The 17293-nt window shown below is 40.7% G+C and overlaps 1 protein-coding gene and 1 long non-coding RNA gene across 3 annotated transcripts; one reads left to right on the forward strand and one right to left on the reverse strand.

The window, feature by feature from the left end:
- Positions 1-1107: 1107 nt before the first annotated feature.
- Positions 1108-8971, forward strand: LOC129721181 (tryptophan--tRNA ligase, cytoplasmic). Of its 2 annotated transcripts, XM_055673466.1 has the most exons (4): positions 1108-1218; positions 1292-1424; positions 1481-1709; positions 7937-8971. In XM_055673466.1, the coding sequence occupies exons 2-4, from the start codon at positions 1310-1312 to the stop codon at positions 8820-8822; spliced, it is 1230 nt and encodes a 409-aa protein (XP_055529441.1). In that variant the 5' UTR covers positions 1108-1218; positions 1292-1309; the 3' UTR covers positions 8823-8971. The 2 variants fall into 2 exon arrangements, with proteins under 2 accessions (XP_055529441.1, XP_055529433.1); XM_055673458.1 differs by having other exon boundaries at positions 1148-1424.
- On the reverse strand, positions 3395-9136 carry LOC129721192 (uncharacterized). The gene is made up of 2 exons (XR_008727369.1): positions 9028-9136; positions 3395-5075 (listed from the first exon to the last, which is right to left on the reverse strand). It is a non-coding gene; the product is annotated as an uncharacterized LOC129721192 (long non-coding RNA).
- Positions 9137-17293: the final 8157 nt, after the last annotated feature.

The raw sequence follows: 17293 nt of genomic DNA on the forward strand, positions 1-17293 counted from the left end.
AACAACACGTGCAGAATAATAGTTGCGGAGTTGCCGTTTGAAATGTTCAAATAGCTTTTATTGGGCGAGAACGCCACTAATAAATGGAGACCTTTAAGGTGAAACGGGACGTGGTGGACGGGACTTTGATCAATTGTTTTCACAACTGTTGCATGCCTGAAGTAGCAATTTGAGTGTTGTTTATTAAGTGGAAGCCGAATTTTTTACGATCAAAATACAGAAGTAAAAAGAACTCTAACCTCAAAATTGTATAGGAAAAGGCCACAATCCCGTTTCACCTTAAAGCGCTTCAACGCAGCACATATTTATTGGTGCTGCTGGTAATCACTTGCAAACGTTTGAACAACTTCTGTTAAGCTAGAGTTCCACTGTTGAATAAGTACATGAACAAAGAATGCTGCAACGTTTGTTCAACAAATAGTTCAACGTGTTGTTTATTCAGCATCGATTGCTTCAACACTGCTTTTGTTCCACATTTGCTCTTATAACAGCTTCCAAATTGTTTCTTGGGTATTGAAGTAAGTGATACGCTTATCATTCATATCAGTGCTTGCGTGTAATTACCTTTCCGTTTCAAGCTTACTGCTTTACTATACCGAGCCTCTGTCCATCCTAACGATAACGCCTGGTTACAATTCCCTGGAGAGAACTTTCATATGTTACTCACACCAGTTTAATTATAACAGGAACTTATTTTTGTTAGGAGGAGAGTCAACACGGGTACTGTAGAATCCAAATTGAAGGAAGGGTACGTTAGTACATGCTAAAAGTCCTTTGACAACCAAATGGCCTGATTCTACTGAGATTCGAACCCACGACCAAAGCGGACTCTGAACCCTTGCGGCTACGACGGTGCTCCCCTCATTCTTGACTTGGTGACAACAATAAATTAAAGTCAGGAAAGAAGACCACGTGGTCATTTCGTTAACCCCCCGACTGCCGTGCGTGGTCTTTCGTGGTCTTTTGACAACCCATCCCCTTCTTCATGGCCACTTGGTTTAGGAACGACCCCTAACGGGCCATCTCGGGTTGGAAGACATGTGAAGACATTTTTTATTGGAACGTGTAGACATTTGGACAAATAACCTGGCATCCCTGATAGAAATACAAAACTGAGTAGATGTTACTCACTTCAGGGTAGAATTGACATAGCGTGTGGAATGGATGAAGTTAGCAGTTGAAGTCGTTTTTTGGGATTACTGATTGCCAAATCACAAAGTTAGATGATATACATATATTGTTGCCCTAATAATTTATTATAACTTGGAAGTAATTTCAAATTGTATACCAGGCAAAACAGTTTCTGAAAATGGGTGATGCATTGCCAATAAATGTCGATTTAGTGAACGATGACACAGATGTAGTGAATCCCTGGACAGTTACTAGCAAATCTGATAGCGGTGTTGATTATGATAAATTGATCAGTAAGTTCGTATTATAGTTGGATTATTATTTAGATACGATATTACTTCTTATTTAGAACGCTTCGGAAGTTCCCGTATTGATGAGTCGTTACTAACACGACTAGAGAATGTTGCCGGTAAACCAGTTCACCCATTAATTAAGAGAGGCATTTTTTTCTCGCATAGAGACTTACACACTCTTTTGAACATGAAAGAAGCTGGCCAAGCATTTTATTTGTATACAGGCAGGGGTCCATCATCGGAGTCGATGCACGTGGGCCACCTTGTGCCGTTTATAGTTACCAAGTAAGTAAACATGTGTGATAGTACATAATTTTCAATGTTACAAAACAGCTAGTTGAGCCGTTGAGAGCAAAAGTGGTAAATGTGCCATTTTTTCACTTTTCGGTTTTTTTTCTGTATAAATGATGCAGAACGCAATAATATACAATAATATTAAAGAAAAGGCGAGATCTGATAACTTATACCAGAGTTTTTTTTTCAAAACATTTTTTTTCGGTTTTCCTCTTCTACGGTATTTCTGGATTCGGATGACAACCGGTAGTCTACCGAAAGTTGAGCCTGGGTCCATCGTGTAGTTATTATCGGACAAATAGCAATCCTGAAGATACCAGGGTGTTTTCCTTTGAATTGACCCCAGTCGATCCAGATTATGTGAAATTTCCTCTGTTACCAAATCCATATACACTAGCGCCACGAAGTGACAGAATTCCTTAACAAAAAGATCATCATTTTATAGTACTAAATCACTTGGACAACTCCGCTGAAGACATGAATGTTCTATGTCCTAAGATAAGATGAAGATAATGCATCCTTCATGCTCAGACTGGACATGTACCACTTTTGCTCTCAACATTTTCTGGTTATTATTTTTTCCATAGAACAAAAGTGGTACATGTTTTTCCATCGAAGTTTGTGTAAGTTTCTCAATCAGAACTCGATATGTTTTCATGTACCTTCTTTTGAAACCTTTCCAGCAATGATTTAGTACAGTTATGTTGGAAAAAATTTTGAAAATAATTTACTATGGCGACATCCATGAATTACGTAACGCAAAAAAAAAACCCAATTTTCGGACTCCCACCCCCACATATGTTACGAAACGAAACACCAACACCTACCCCCCCATAAAAATTAGGTAACGCTGCAGAAGGGTTTCCTTGATAAAAATGCTCGTTTTGGGAGAGTCTATCCAGAGATTTTTCGTTACGTTACGCTGAACTTACCTCCCCCTTTCCCCTGTGTAACAAATCGTAACTTTCAAGTATACCCCCCTCCCCCCTATGAGCGTTACGTAATTTATGGATGCCGCCTATTCGAGTGTTTTTGTTTATCGCGTCTTCTGAAAAATTAAATCAATGGCACATGTACCACTTTTGCTCTCAACGACTCAGTTGTCGGCGTTGATTCAGAAAGCATGTTGACATATATTTCTGTACGTTGAAGGTGTAATTTTTTTTATACTCAACCACTGATCCCAAGTAACAATCGAAATGCTTCCAAGGCTTAAGACTGTTTTGTTTTCGTTTTATGTTAACTTACATTAAAGTCTTTCATTATAATCTGGTTTTATTTGATAGCCACGAAATATGATCCGCAAGTATTCTTTACAGCCATCCTATGCCAACCGTCATATGCATTAAGTTGTATGATAGTCCCTCTGATGACCAAATAAAACTAAAAACCTGTAGACTTTAATGGTGGCTGGAAAAAAACCTGATGATCGTAACTTAGACAAATGAAAACCATGATAGGCATGTTGGGTTTAATATACGCTATGTTCTGATCAAATTAGGAGAATCTGTTATGATGAGGGATTTTGGGAGCGTTCGAGGGTTTTCCGAAAACAACATGTCGCCTTAAATGAAAAAAAAAAATCATGAAATTCAGTCCCGAATCAGCATTTTATTCTACAACATCACCGATACCAGAGTAGTTTTGAAATTTGAATGATAGATAAAGTCATACAATTAATATAAAATGACAAATTATGGCATTTATTCAATTATCGCCTTAGTTGAGAGGAATTAAATTTTGATTAAATAGTCATTTTCTACAGAATTACGGCGGCGAGCGGTAATTACGGTAAAATTCGTGGCCGGTTTTACCATAAATATTTCACGGCATGTGTTTTTACATGCACGAAAACGATTCAAATGACAATAATAATCAATCAATATAGTAAGAAAACTAACACATTTCGGTTTTCACGACACTGTCCGAATATAATGTTGTCATTGAGGGATGAAACCAAGATAAACTTCATTACTTCACGCTTAATATGGAGAATATATCTCAGTTAAAATTTAGTGGCCATTCTATGGCGAGCAAATCGGCCTGCTAAAAACATCTGGTCCTATGATGGAGCGCATATGAAGTTTTGATGACTGCAATAAACCTGGGCCAACTAGCCATGACACATGTATATAGCTGTTGTTAATAGGTTGTTATAGTCGCGTGGTCGGCATTGAAGGTTTTATGTTTTGGTTCTATTTAGCACTAAAAAAATTTAGTTACTTGGGATAGTAAATATCGAGCGTGAATCTTATCTGCTCTTCCCAGATTTTTTTCAACTATGATGCTAATCGTACAAAAACAATATTCTTTCTACAAAGTATTTGTACTTGAAGTACAATGTTTGTTTAAATTAAGGTAAAACAATATAAGGTTTTGTTAGAAGCTTGTTATGCTGATGATATTGGTTCGTTTTTGTTTTTGGGCGCAGAGAAGAACCGTACCCAGCAAACAGTTTTGTTGATTTACAGCATATCAAACTATTATGGGTATTCATGTCGAGCTCGTATACAAATACCCAGCCGTAAAAATACTCACCTCCATTGACGAGTAATGGAAGATACACAGTTTACGGCTGAGTATTTGTATACGAGCTCGATGTGAAGACCCCTATTGTTAAGTGGATTTTGGGCGAACTATGGCTAAGCCGTGGTATTCAACAAAATTGTTTGTTGGGTAGGGCCAAGTCTTCAGTGAGTAATTACTTTTCATAGAAATATAAATTTGAGAATAATAACCAACAGAAGTCGGATGAATCCTGTTTAAGAATGCCGGATACCAAAACAAAGTGTTGAATATAGGGGATAGTCGAGGTAACAGTTATGATAGTTCCAGATAGAAGAGGGAAAAGAAGGAACAGATGAGGTATGCATGTCATGTTTGTTATCCTGAATTTAAAATTTTCACTATCAGCCATATTTCTTTTTTTTCGAATCTGCTTTGCTCCAACATTCCGCTTACGTTTATTTGACAACTGTTACCTCTCATCATGTCATCGATCTCCGATCCAGTGATACCAAATGTGCAGATTTGTCTGCAAAACGCAGATTTTTGAAGTCCGTGTGCAGATATTTATTGATTTGCAGATATTTGCAGTTTTTCCACGGTTTCTGCAGATTTTTGTCAAAGTCTCCTTATATTTGCGCAGATTTTCTTAAAATGTGTGCAGATTTTTACAGACTTTTGCCTGCGCGAGCGAAATTTTTTCGGATCACGGATAGATTTTTTTCAGATTTCGAGCACATTTTTCCGGTTTTTCGAGCAGTTGCAGACATTTTTCAAAAACATCTGGCATCTCTGGTGTGCGTACAAAGTTCGTTTGTTACATGTTAGTTTCTATAAGTTGTTCTATCCCCACTAAAAAACAAAAACGCAAGAGAAGGAAGGGGAGTAAATTGATAATAAATTGATAACAGATATTATTAAACATAAATATAATTAACTATTGGTTGAGCGTTATTAGTACTATTATTCTACCAAAATCCCTTGCTGAGCCCTTTCCCTACCCATGGGTGGAGGACTTGACGGTGATCTGTCAAGCGTATTTCCTAACACAATTTTTGATTAGACAACTAATAATATAAATAATAATTTTTTATTTTATTTTTTATGTCCAGCTGAATAATATAAATAATAATATAGTAATAACATAATAGTAACAACTCAATATTCAATAATCACCATAATAACATTCGTTTGTATTTTTTTCCTTATGTTTGATTACGCTTGACTTATCACACCGCTGGTTTTAATCTCGCATGACCTAAAAAAACTAATTACTGGCGGGGTCGGTAGGGCTTAAGCGAGGTTTATACTAACCCTAACATTACTAACAAAACCTCGTGACTGACGTCCATCGATTGCACTCATAGATATAAAGCAGCATTACTAACCCTTCTCATTTCTCTCACAACTACTACTACTACTCATATTATCATTTTTCTATATATATATACATGTGTGTATGCATATATGCATGTGTCTGTACACGTGTTTTTTTCACTAAATATCAGCTATTTTAACTGCGCGAATTTCTTTATTCCCATTTTTTTTTTATTCTCGTTTATTTTCCGTCGGTCTAGTTCCGCCACTGTTGTGGCCAATCACCGACGCCCAGGGAGGCGACTCCACACCCAGGACCCTAACTCACGACCCGTTTATTAACGACCGGCGCCAACGGCTTTACTTCCTCATGCGATGGAAGGCGTGATCCCAGAGATTTTTCGCCTCAGAAAATCTCCCGGTGTCGGCTAGGATTGAATCTAGACCAGTTGGGTTGGTTGTGAGTGGATCACGCCACCTCACAACCATCGACACCTATGTCGGCGGTGGGATTCGAACCCAGGCGTCGAGCGTGGTTGACGGAGACGTTACCAACCACACTAGGCCCCCGCTCCTTTATTCCCATATGTCAATCCCAGTTACAGTCTGACTGCTACCTCAAAAATAGTTAGTCGCGCATCGTAACTTTTGTTAATTTCGGTATACCAAAGCTCCATGCATTGAACGTCGACAACTGTCGTTTCTTTATTCCAGGGGCGGGTGTGCACTGACCCAGTGGAATAAAGAAATTCGTTATCAGTTGTACGTTTTTCCTTTTTTAGAATGACTCTCATGCGTCTATGGGTGGTTAAAGGGTTTAAAATATGTTAACAGTGTAATTGTGGATGTGTTGACTGTACTGTTTGGTTTTGTTGTTAATCCACTCCCTTTTCTCTTTTTTTCTCGTTCTGCGGCTGCGAGATGAAAATTCACGCAGTAGAACAACGAAAAGAACCAGGTACGTGACATAGGGCAGGAACGCGAACGGTCTTGCATGGGACATATCAAGAGGAGCGATCGAGGACAAATGACGGCATGAATAAAGGTAACAGACGTGAGGAGGAACGACCAAGAACACGAGGAAGACTGCCGACATGAGTACCGACGGTTGGATGGCTTGGAAAGGTATAGCCAACACTACTGTGGTATGTAAGGTAAAATCGGTAATATGAACCGGTTATAACAGGTACGTTCTCCATTCAAATCATATATTTACCGTTGGAACCTCCAGTCCAGAGTAAATTTGTTCATCTGTGACTTTGGTCTTGTCAGGTTGAATTGCTCCTGGAGGTTTTGACCTTACATTCATCATATAACTTGGGCCTAGTGCAACAGTAACTAATAAAACAATTCGAAACCAAACTTGGAATCTATCAGATAGCCGTAAGGCTGCAGTGTCGAAGTAAGCAACATGGCTACGTTCGTCTGTAATGCTGTTAGATTCCGCTCAAAAGTCCCAGCCTTAGATTCCAGCGTATTAACGCTACAGCTGGGCATATAAAAATAAATCTCTTGCTGAGCCCTTTCGGCAGAAAGCATGTCTTAATTGTAACAAGAACTTATTGAAACCAGGGGGCTCTTGTGGCTGTCAAACTCCATACATTTTTCATCTACCACTCATTGATTCTGGTGCCAGCAGTTCTGGTACCCACTTTTTGGTTGGTTTGCCCTAAAACAGTTGAAATAGAGTTAACGTTCCATGATTGTTCATTGACTTATTCTCGGCAAAACGTTTATAGATGTGAAAAATCAAGACTCAACGTTTGTTTTCAATACAATGTGCACTTCCAATGAATAAGATATTTTGTGTAAGCACTTGTCTACAGAGACATGAAATTTCGACACCATGACGAATTCATGATTGCTAGGCAAAGTATTGACGTTTATACTCCCTTGATTGAAACAGCTCAATCCGCTAAAGAAGTTATTAATCAATCTGAATTTACCATGTATGCAATACCTTTCTCACTTCTATGTAGTGTAGAAGTATTCAAAAAGTAAAAGTATCAAAAAGTAGTAAATAACACGAACATTCCATCCAATCATCGTCATCCACATTCTAACTTCGACTCTCTCACGACTGGATAAACCGGATGTATTACATAAAACGAAAAGGGGAGGAAGTTCGCGAATTAAAGATGCTTAATTCCTCACACGACTAATCAACCATATGTCAGATATTCCTAATTGCATAACCTTCAAGCCCCTCAACCTAGGAGAGGGCATTCTGAGGTTTGGACATTCTTGTAGATAAATTCGCATTTAGGACCGTTTATGCAAACAAATAAAAATGAAAATAAATCAACCATAACCATAGGTCCCAGAGAATAGTGAATATATTGTCGTTATTTGTTCTTTTTAAAGTGTTTTCCATCTCACAAATTTCTTTATTTTAGGTGGTTGCAAGAAACATTTGATGTCCCATTGGTAATTCAAATGACGGATGATGAAAAAACGTTATGGAAAGATTTGACAGTAGAACAGTCAATGAATATGGCTCGAGAAAACGCCAAGGACATTATTGCTATGGGATTCGATGTTAACAAGACGTTTATTTTCGCAAACCTTGATTACATGGGACGATGCTCAGCATTTTATCAAAATATCATACGTATTCAAAAATGTGTTACTTTCAATCAAGTTAAAGGTATCTTCGGATTCGTCGACTCCGACGTGATTGGTAAAATTGGGTTTCCTGCCGCACAAGCAGCTCCTGCCTTTTCCACTACTTTTCCTTTTATATTTGGCAATGATGTACTGCCGGTTCTGATACCATGTGCAATTGATCAAGATCCGTATTTTCGAATGACAAGAGATGTGGCTCCGCGACTTGGTTTCCCGAAACCAGCACTTCTACATTCAAGCTTTTTTCCTGCACTGCAAGGAGCTAAAACAAAAATGTCTGCAAGTGATGAAAACTCGGCTGTTTTTCTTACAGACACACCAAAGCAAATAAAAAACAAAATCAATAAGCATGCATTTTCTGGAGGAAGGCCAACTTTGGAAGAGCATCGCGAATTGGGAGGAAATACTGATATCGATGTTAGCTACCAGCTTCTCCGTTTCTTTTTGTACGATGACGATAAATTAGAAAGCATTCGCATTGCTTATAGTAAAGGACAGTTGCTTAGCGGGGAGCTCAAGAAAATAGCTATAGAAACACTTCAATCAATTGTATCGGATCATCAGAATAGACGAAAGGATGTAACTAATGAGATACTAGAACAGTTTATGGCACCTAGGAAATTAAATTATAACTTCAAGGAAATAAAAAGCAAATAGTACTGTATGTTATAGATAGCTTATGTACAGATCAGATAATACGCTGCATAGTTATTCTAGCAGTGTTCACATCTAATAATTCTGTGGAGTCTATCGAATGGAACAGTATTGCTGGCAGTTAAATAACAATATCGCTTGAGCTTACAAAAGAGTGTATTCTTTATAGTCCGAAACTTTTGAAATAAAAAAAATTAGCAATACCCACATTTTTGTACGCTTTCAATTTATCGATACATTGTCAACTATTTCAAATATTTCTTGCGGATAGGTGTCGAGATCCAAAGTTCGGCGAGAGAACTACTTGAAAGTTGTCTGGGCACAGGCAAACAACATCATTAAACAAAGCTGCAAAAGATGATTGTAGCAATACTCAGAGGGAGAGATATGCGGAGAGAATGTTGTGAGCCAAACGAATATGTCAAAGTCCGAAACAAACGAACAAGAAGGGTAACACATTGAGAGGTGTTGTATTCAGGTCCAATAAAGGACATATTTATTTTCACACGTTTTTCTTGTTTTATTGCTAAACAATGAATTGGAAATGCTCCAAAATTGCTTTATCACAGTGATTTTCAACTGGTGGTTCACAAATCTTTTGTATGGTCACCAAAGTAATGATCAATTATGGTGAAAGTAAATTAAACATATTTACCAATTAGACGAGAGCCGTGCTGGCTCGTGCTGTATCAAGAACTTGTCGCCATGTTGCTCGGTTTTGGGCTGTGTTTCGCCAGTTCCCCAGGCGTCTCATCACCCGCAAGTCTCCTTCGATCTGGTCGAGCCATCGTGCAGTGCACGCTGCGTCCCTCTATTTCTGGTGCCGGTAAGGTTGCTGAATAAAATTTTTGATATACCTGGAAAAAGGCTGAAGAAAAAACTGGGAAAAACTGGATCCTAAATAAATTTTTAAAAAGCAAAAAAATGATTGTGAGAGAGCTTTTTTGTTATGGGGATTGAATCCAGTGTGAGTTTTAGATACAGTAACTAAAGAGATAACTCTTCGCAAAAAATTACTCATTTTAATCAGAACTGTTTTGTTTTGGGCTTACATTTTGTTAAAATTATGGATTGAAAAATTTAAGAAAATAAATAGTTTTTTATGGTCTATTAAAATCTATTTTTGTTTGGTTTTATCTCAACCATGTCATGCAGTCTTTTATTTGACCATGTTTCGTGCGAGAAGATAGTATACTGAAAATGCTGTTAAGAATTGTCATAATAATTTATCAATCTACAAAATTTACGTTTTAAAAATATTTCCGAAAACCAATCGGAGCTTGAGTGAATAAAAAACTGGATAAAACTGGCAAATATCTGAAAAAACTGGAAGATTTTGAGAATAAACTGTTCGACTGGATCACTTGAGAAAAACCGGAGGAATCCAGTTCAAACTGGAACATTGGCAACTCTGCTCCGTCGTTCGTCTGTACTCCACCGTAGATAGTCCGCAGCACCTTCCGTTCGAAAACTCCAAGAGCGTTAAGGTCCTCCGCGAGAAGCGTTGTTGTCTCGATCCTGTAGAGGACTACCGGTCTTATCAGGGTTTTGTAGGAGCGTCAACTTCGTGAGACGTCGCACTCGATTCGATCGAAGTGTTTTTCGAAGTGAAAAGGAGGCACGATTTCCTGAAAAATAAAAAAATAAAAATAAAGAGATCCAGAGACGCATGTCTCTGGATCTCTTTTTTTTATTTTTTTCAATTTTTTTCAAGGGGGGGGATTTGTTAGTAGCTTAAGTATTTTCGATAAACTAGCTGACCCGGCAAACTTCGTACCGCCGCCTTGAGTTTTATTGATTGTTGTATTGCAAAAACTGAAATATCTAACTGCTGCTAAAGAAAAACATACCCAAGATATGTTTTAGCTCTGATTTGTTTTTAGTTTTTTTTTTTCAATCCAGCGCTCGTAAAATTCTGAGTTTTCATTTAATTGAACATTATGAAGCACCTTTCAACCATAATCAAATTATTTCAATACATGTCTGAAAATAAACAGTTATTCTTTCAAATATTCTGAAGGAAATTATTACGTTATTTATTCAATTATTCAAAAGCTTGGATTCATTCTGTGCCGAACACGCATCAGTATCGGATGTGTTTGGTGATCGCTCCGATAGAATATAAAACAAAAGACGCGCGAGCAAGTGTTGGCATTGTTTGCCTGGTCGAGTGAAGGTTCAAGGGCGCCCGCCTTTGTGCAACTGTTTCGCATCGTGGCTGTTTGCTGGTGCGTAAGCCGATTTGGCTGCTAAGTGATTTGTGCTACAGCAGTGGACGAGAATCTCAAAACAAAGGAGGAAAAGAAGAAGCCAACAGTTGACAGCGAGTTGTGTCGCTGTGCTGAGTGATCACACACCCGGCTCGCTGCTGGTGGCTGTTTGGAGCTGCTGTATTGGTGCTGCTGGCTGTAACGGCTGCAGCTTCGACCGTTCGGACAACCAACCCTGCTGAAAGGAGAAGTAAAGAGGTACGTGTTCTGTCGGCGCTAGTGCGCTAGACTTAGGGCGATGGATGTAGATCCCTCGCCTCCCGTGCCACCATCCCCGAACCCCTCCGACCCTGTCCCTCCTGCCAACCCTTCCTCTGTTAATTCTCCAGTCCCCCCTCGCCCCAGGCTTTACCCGGACGGATCTCAGGGCAGCTTTACTGTTTTCTTTCGGCCAAAAGCAGGACCGAAATCGAAACCGTTAAACATCCTACAGATTTCGAAAGACCTGACGGAGGGGTACAAGGCCGTGACCGAAATCTCCAAGGTCAGACCCAACAAGCTCCGTGTCGTGGTCAGCGACCTGGAACAGGCCAACGCTATTGCTCGCTCCGAGCTTTTCACACGCGAGTATCGCGTTTATATACCCGCACGAGACGTGGAGATCGACGGTGTCATAACCGATTCGAGTCTGTCGGTCGAGTGTATCTTGGCAAGCGGTTTTGGCTGCTTCAAAAAGGCTCCGTGTCACGACGTAAAAGTAAAGATCATAGATTGCAAGCAATTGCGGTCTGTGTCTCTCGTCAACGGCACAAAAGTGTACACTCCGTCAGACTCGTTTCGTGTTACGTTTGCCGGGTCTGCTCTCCCTAGCCACGTCTCGATCGATCGGGTTCGTCTGCCTGTGCGATTGTATGTACCCCGTGTTATGAATTGCACCAATTGCAAGCAGCTAGGCCACACAGCCGCCTACTGCTGCAATAAGGCACGATGTAGCAAGTGTGGAGAAACTCATGCGGACGATTCTTGCAGTGTAAATGCTGAAAAATGTATTCACTGCGGGGAAAATCAGCATGAGCTCTCCACATGCCCGGTGTACATGCAGCGCAGAGACAAAATCAAGCGGTCACTTAAGGAGCGTTCGAAGCGATCTTACGCTGAGATGCTGAAGAAGACCGTGACCATTTCAACCATAACATCGAACCCCTTTAATCTGGTGTCCTCTGATGAAACCGATTCTGACGATTCACCAGCGGGAACAACTTATGCCAATCCTGGGGCGTCTAGAAAGAGGAAAAATATTTCCTCTCCTAAACTTCCCCGAAAAGGTCCTAAGATTTCCCAAAGTGAAATGAAAGTTACAAACAAACCAAACAGTGCTGCGGAAAAACCGAAGCAAACTCCTCCTGGGCTTGCAAATTTATAGTCCCAGAAGGAGTTCCCAGCACTGCCAGGAACATCTAAAACCCCAGTTGTTCCTTTTGCACTCCCAGTTGATGAAACAAACTCTGGATTAGTGAAATTTTCTGACAATGTGGACTGGATTTTTGAAACTTTCAATGCACCCGATCCAATTAAAGTTTTTCTTACAGCATTCCTCCCAACAGTTAGATCATTTTTGAAGCAGTTGACTGCCCAATGGCCCCTCCTTGCAGCGATTGTATCCTTCGATGCCTAATTCATCTGCGTATACGAAGGATTCTATCTCTGTCTTACAGTGGAATTGTAGAAGTATTTTACCAAAAATTGATTCGTTTAAAGTTTTGATAAATAAAAACAAATGCGATGCATTTTCCCTTTGTGAAACTTGGCTTACTTCAAATATTGATCTCAACTTCCATGATTTTTATATTATTCGCCTTGATCGAGACACCTCATATGGAGGAGTACTTTTAGGGATTAAAAAGTGCTATTCTTTCTATCGTATTAACCTCCCCTCGATTCCAGGCATCGAAGTTGTCGCATGTCAAATGACAATACAAGGTAAAGAGCTTTGTATTGCCTCAATATATATTCCTCCCAGAGCACAGGTTGGGCAACGGTTGCTCTTTGATTTAATAGAACTTCTTCCCTCGCCACGTTTGATTTTGGGAGACTTCAACTCTCATGGTGTGGCTTGGGGTTCCCCCTACAATGATAACCGCTCCTCTTTAATCTATAACCTTTGCGATGACTTCGACATGACTATTTTGAACAACGGTGAAATGACACGTATCCCGAAACCTCCAGCGTGCCCAAGCGCTTTGGATCTATCCTTATGTTCGACGTCGTTACGGTTGGATTGCACATGGAAGGTAATCCTCGATCCTCACGGTAGCGACCATCTGCCTATTCTTATTTCAATTACTAACTGTTCAACTCGCATGCGACCAATTGACATTCCGTATGACCTCACACGGAATGTCGATTGGAAGTTATACGAGGAAATGATTTCAAAAGCGGTCGAGTCGATTCAACATCACCCACCACTTGAAGAATACAACCTCCTCGCGGGCTTAATCCTCGACGCCGCGTTGCAAGCCCAAACGAAGAAATATCCCGGCGTAACGATCAAAGAGCGGCCTCCAATTCCGTGGTGGGACAAAGAGTGCTCCGATGTCTACACGCAAAGATCCGACGCGTTTTTGGCCTTCCAGAAGGGAGGTATACCCGACGACTATATACGGTATTCGAAGCTCAATACCAAGCTTAAAAGCCTGGCTAAAGCAAAGAAACGCGGATATTGGCGTCGGTTCGTGAACGAGACGTCGAGGGAGACATCGATGAGCACTCTTTGGAACACAGCCCGAAGAATGCGGAATCGCGTAACGGTCAACGAAAGCGAGGAGTCTTCAAGTCGGTGGATATTTGATTTTGCCAGGAAAGTATGTCCGGACTCTGTTCCTGCGCAAAACTTTGTTCGCGATACGTCTCCGGGTCACGACGCGATAGAATCACCTTTTACGATGGCAGAATTTTCAGTCCTCCTGTCCTGTAACAATAACGCACCTGGGTTAGATAGAATCAAATTCAACTTGTTGAAGAATCTACCCGGCAATGCCAAGAGGCGCTTGTTGAACTTGTTCAATAAGTTCCTGGAGCAAAACATTGTACCGCAGGATTGGAGGCAAGTGAAGGTGATCGCCATCCAAAAACCAGGGGAACCAGCTTCTGATCACAACTCTTATAGGCCGATTGCAATGCTATCCTGTATCCGGAAATTGATGGAAAAAATGATACTCCGTCGTTTAGACCACTGGGTCGAATCAAATGGTCTACTATCAGATACTCAATTTGGCTTCCGCCGTGCCAAAGGGACGAATGATTGTCTTGCGTTGCTTTCAACAGATATTCAGCTGGCGTATGCTCGCAAATAACAAATGGCGTCTGCGTTCTTGGACATAAAGGGGGCTTTTGATTCCGTTTCTATTGACATTCTTTCGGGTAAACTTCACCGACAAGGATTTTCTCCAATTTTGAACAATTTTTTGCACAATTTGCTGTCCGAAAAGCACATGCATTTTACGCACGGCGATTTAGCAACTTTTCGCATTAGCTACATGGGTCTTCCCCAGGGCTCATGTTTAAGCCCCCTTCTTTACAATTTTTATGTAAATGACATCGACGAATGTCTGGCAAATTCATGCACGATAAGACAACTTGCAGACGACAGTGTAATCTCTGTTACAGGAGCCAAAGCTGCCGATTTGCAAGGACCATTGCAAGATACCTTGGACAATTTGTCCGCTTGGGCTTTACAGCTAGGTATCGAATTTTCTCCGGAGAAGACTGAGATAGTAGTTTTTTCTAGGAAGCATGAACCTGCTCAGCTTCAAACACAATTAATGGGTAAAACGATTTCTCAGGTTTTGGTACACAAATATCTTGGTGTCTGGTTCGACTCTAAAGGCACCTGGGGTTGTCACGTGAGCTATCTGATGAAAAAATGTCAACAAAGAGTGAATTTTCTTCGTACAATAACCGGACAATGGTGGGGAGCCCACCCAGGAGACCTTATAAGGCTTTACCAAACAACGATATTGTCTGTCATTGAGTACGGGTGTTTCTGCTTCCGCTTCGCAGCAAACACACATTTGATCAAACTGGAGCGAATACAATATCGTTGTTTGCGTATCGCCTTGGGTTGCATGCAGTCGACCCATACGATGAGTTTGGAGGTCTTAGCTGGAGTACTACGATTGAAAAACCGCTTCTGGAGCCTGTCTTCTCGCATTCTTATCAAATGTGAGGTCTTGAACCGTCCTGTGATTGAAAATTTTGAAAGGTTAATCGAACTTAATTCTCAAACCCGTTATATGACATTGTATTTCAATCACATGTCCCATAATATTAACCCTTCTTCGAATATTCCAAATCGTGTCGACTTATCAAATACTTCTGATTCTACTGTGTTTTTCGATACATCCATGATAGAATAAACTCGTGGAATCCCGGATCATTTACGCGTGCAGCAGATCCCCAAAATTTTTTCCAATAAATATCGAAACATCAACTGCGACAATATGTTCTACACTGACGGATCACTTCTTGATGGGTCCACTGGCTTCGGTATTTTCAATAACAATTTAACCGTCTCCCATAAGCTTGATAATCCTGCTTCTGTTTACGTCGCAGAATTGGCTGCAATTCAGTACACCCTAGGGATTATCGAAAAAATGCCCACGGACCATTATTTCATCTTTACGGACAGTCTCAGTTCCATTGAGGCTCTCCGATCGATGAAAGATGTTAAGCACTCTCCGTATTTCCTGGGGAAAATACGGGAACATCTGAGTGCTTTTTCCGAAAAATCGTATCTGATTACCTTAGCGTGGGTCCCTTCTCACTGCTCGATACCGGGCAATGAGAAAGCGGACTCTTTGGCTAAGGTGGGCGCAACAAACGGTGGAATTTATGAAAGACCAATTGCCTTTAATGAATTTTTCTCAGTTGTACGTCAGAATACGATCATCAGTTGGCAAAATGCTTGGACCAGAGGGGAACTGGGAAGGTGGTTACATTCCATAATCCCCATGGTGTCGACGAACCCGTGGTTCAAGGGGTTGGATGTAGGTCGGGATTTCATTTGCGTGATGTCCCGGCTTATGTCCAATCACTATAGATTTGACGCGCATCTCCGTCGTGTTGGGCTCGGGGAAAGTGGTATCTGTGCCTGTGGTGAAGGTTATCACGACATAGAGCACGTTTTTTGGTCATGCCCTGTACACCGTGACGCCAGGTCTAAATTAATAGCTTCCCTGCAGGCCGAAGGTAGGCAGTCGGCTGTTCCTGTTCGTGATGTCTTGGCGAGCTGTGACCTATCCTACATGTCCCTTATATACGTTTTCCTGAAATCCATCCACGCCCCAGTTTAGTCCTACCCCCTTCCGCCTGCATCCAGCCTAACGACAAGAACACGTTAAGACCCCGGATCCGGAAACAGCAATCAGACCCGCACGATACTCTCAAGGCCCGAGGGAGACAACCCAATATGCCAGTCCGTAATATCTTGGCCCAGCAGCGGAACATGTGCTTACCTATGGCAATGAAAACCATCATACAGTAAACCAGTGCTTTAAATGCAAAATATTATAGCTTTAAGTTACATTTAGTTTCAGCTCGTAGTCGGCAGCGAGGATAAAAAATTTGCTTTTAGTTATTAAGATACTTTAGAAAGTAAGCTACCAGATATAATTGGCGCCGTTAAACATTAAATTGTATTTGTGCCATGTCAAATAAATTATAGATGAACAAAAAAAAAAAAAAGCTTGGATTAATGTAAATATAGTAATACTTTTCTGCCTGGCCAATCTCACTGGAACAGATTTTATGGAAAAAACTTCAGAATTCTAAATAATTCAAGCTTAAAATTCGGAATATACGAAACATGTAAAAGTGGTCAAGGCGGTCCTAGCCACTAAATTCTATATACACTAAGGTCGCTTTTACGCGTTTTTTACGCGGATTCCGGAATTAACGCGGTTTTTTTTACGCGGATACCGGAATTTACGCGGCTTTTTTTTACGCGGCACGTATCCCCCGCGTAAAAAGCGACTTTGGTGTATTCCACAATGTCGCGTTCCGGGTCACGTGAACATGCGACACAGAGCTGTCCTTGTGAGAAGCATGAATACTGGGAGTTTATGTCTAGGAATACCATCTAGTCGGAGGTAGAAATCAGGACACCATTTTTTCGGCACAAATTTGATCTAAGCCTAAGACCTCCTAGCTTGTCTCAAGGTACGATGCTGGGCTAAGAAGCCAGTTGTCATAGCTTCGAAACCCACC

This window comes from Wyeomyia smithii, chromosome 1 (assembly GCF_029784165.1).
Source record: "Wyeomyia smithii strain HCP4-BCI-WySm-NY-G18 chromosome 1, ASM2978416v1, whole genome shotgun sequence".
NCBI lineage: Eukaryota > Metazoa > Arthropoda > Insecta > Diptera > Culicidae > Wyeomyia > Wyeomyia smithii.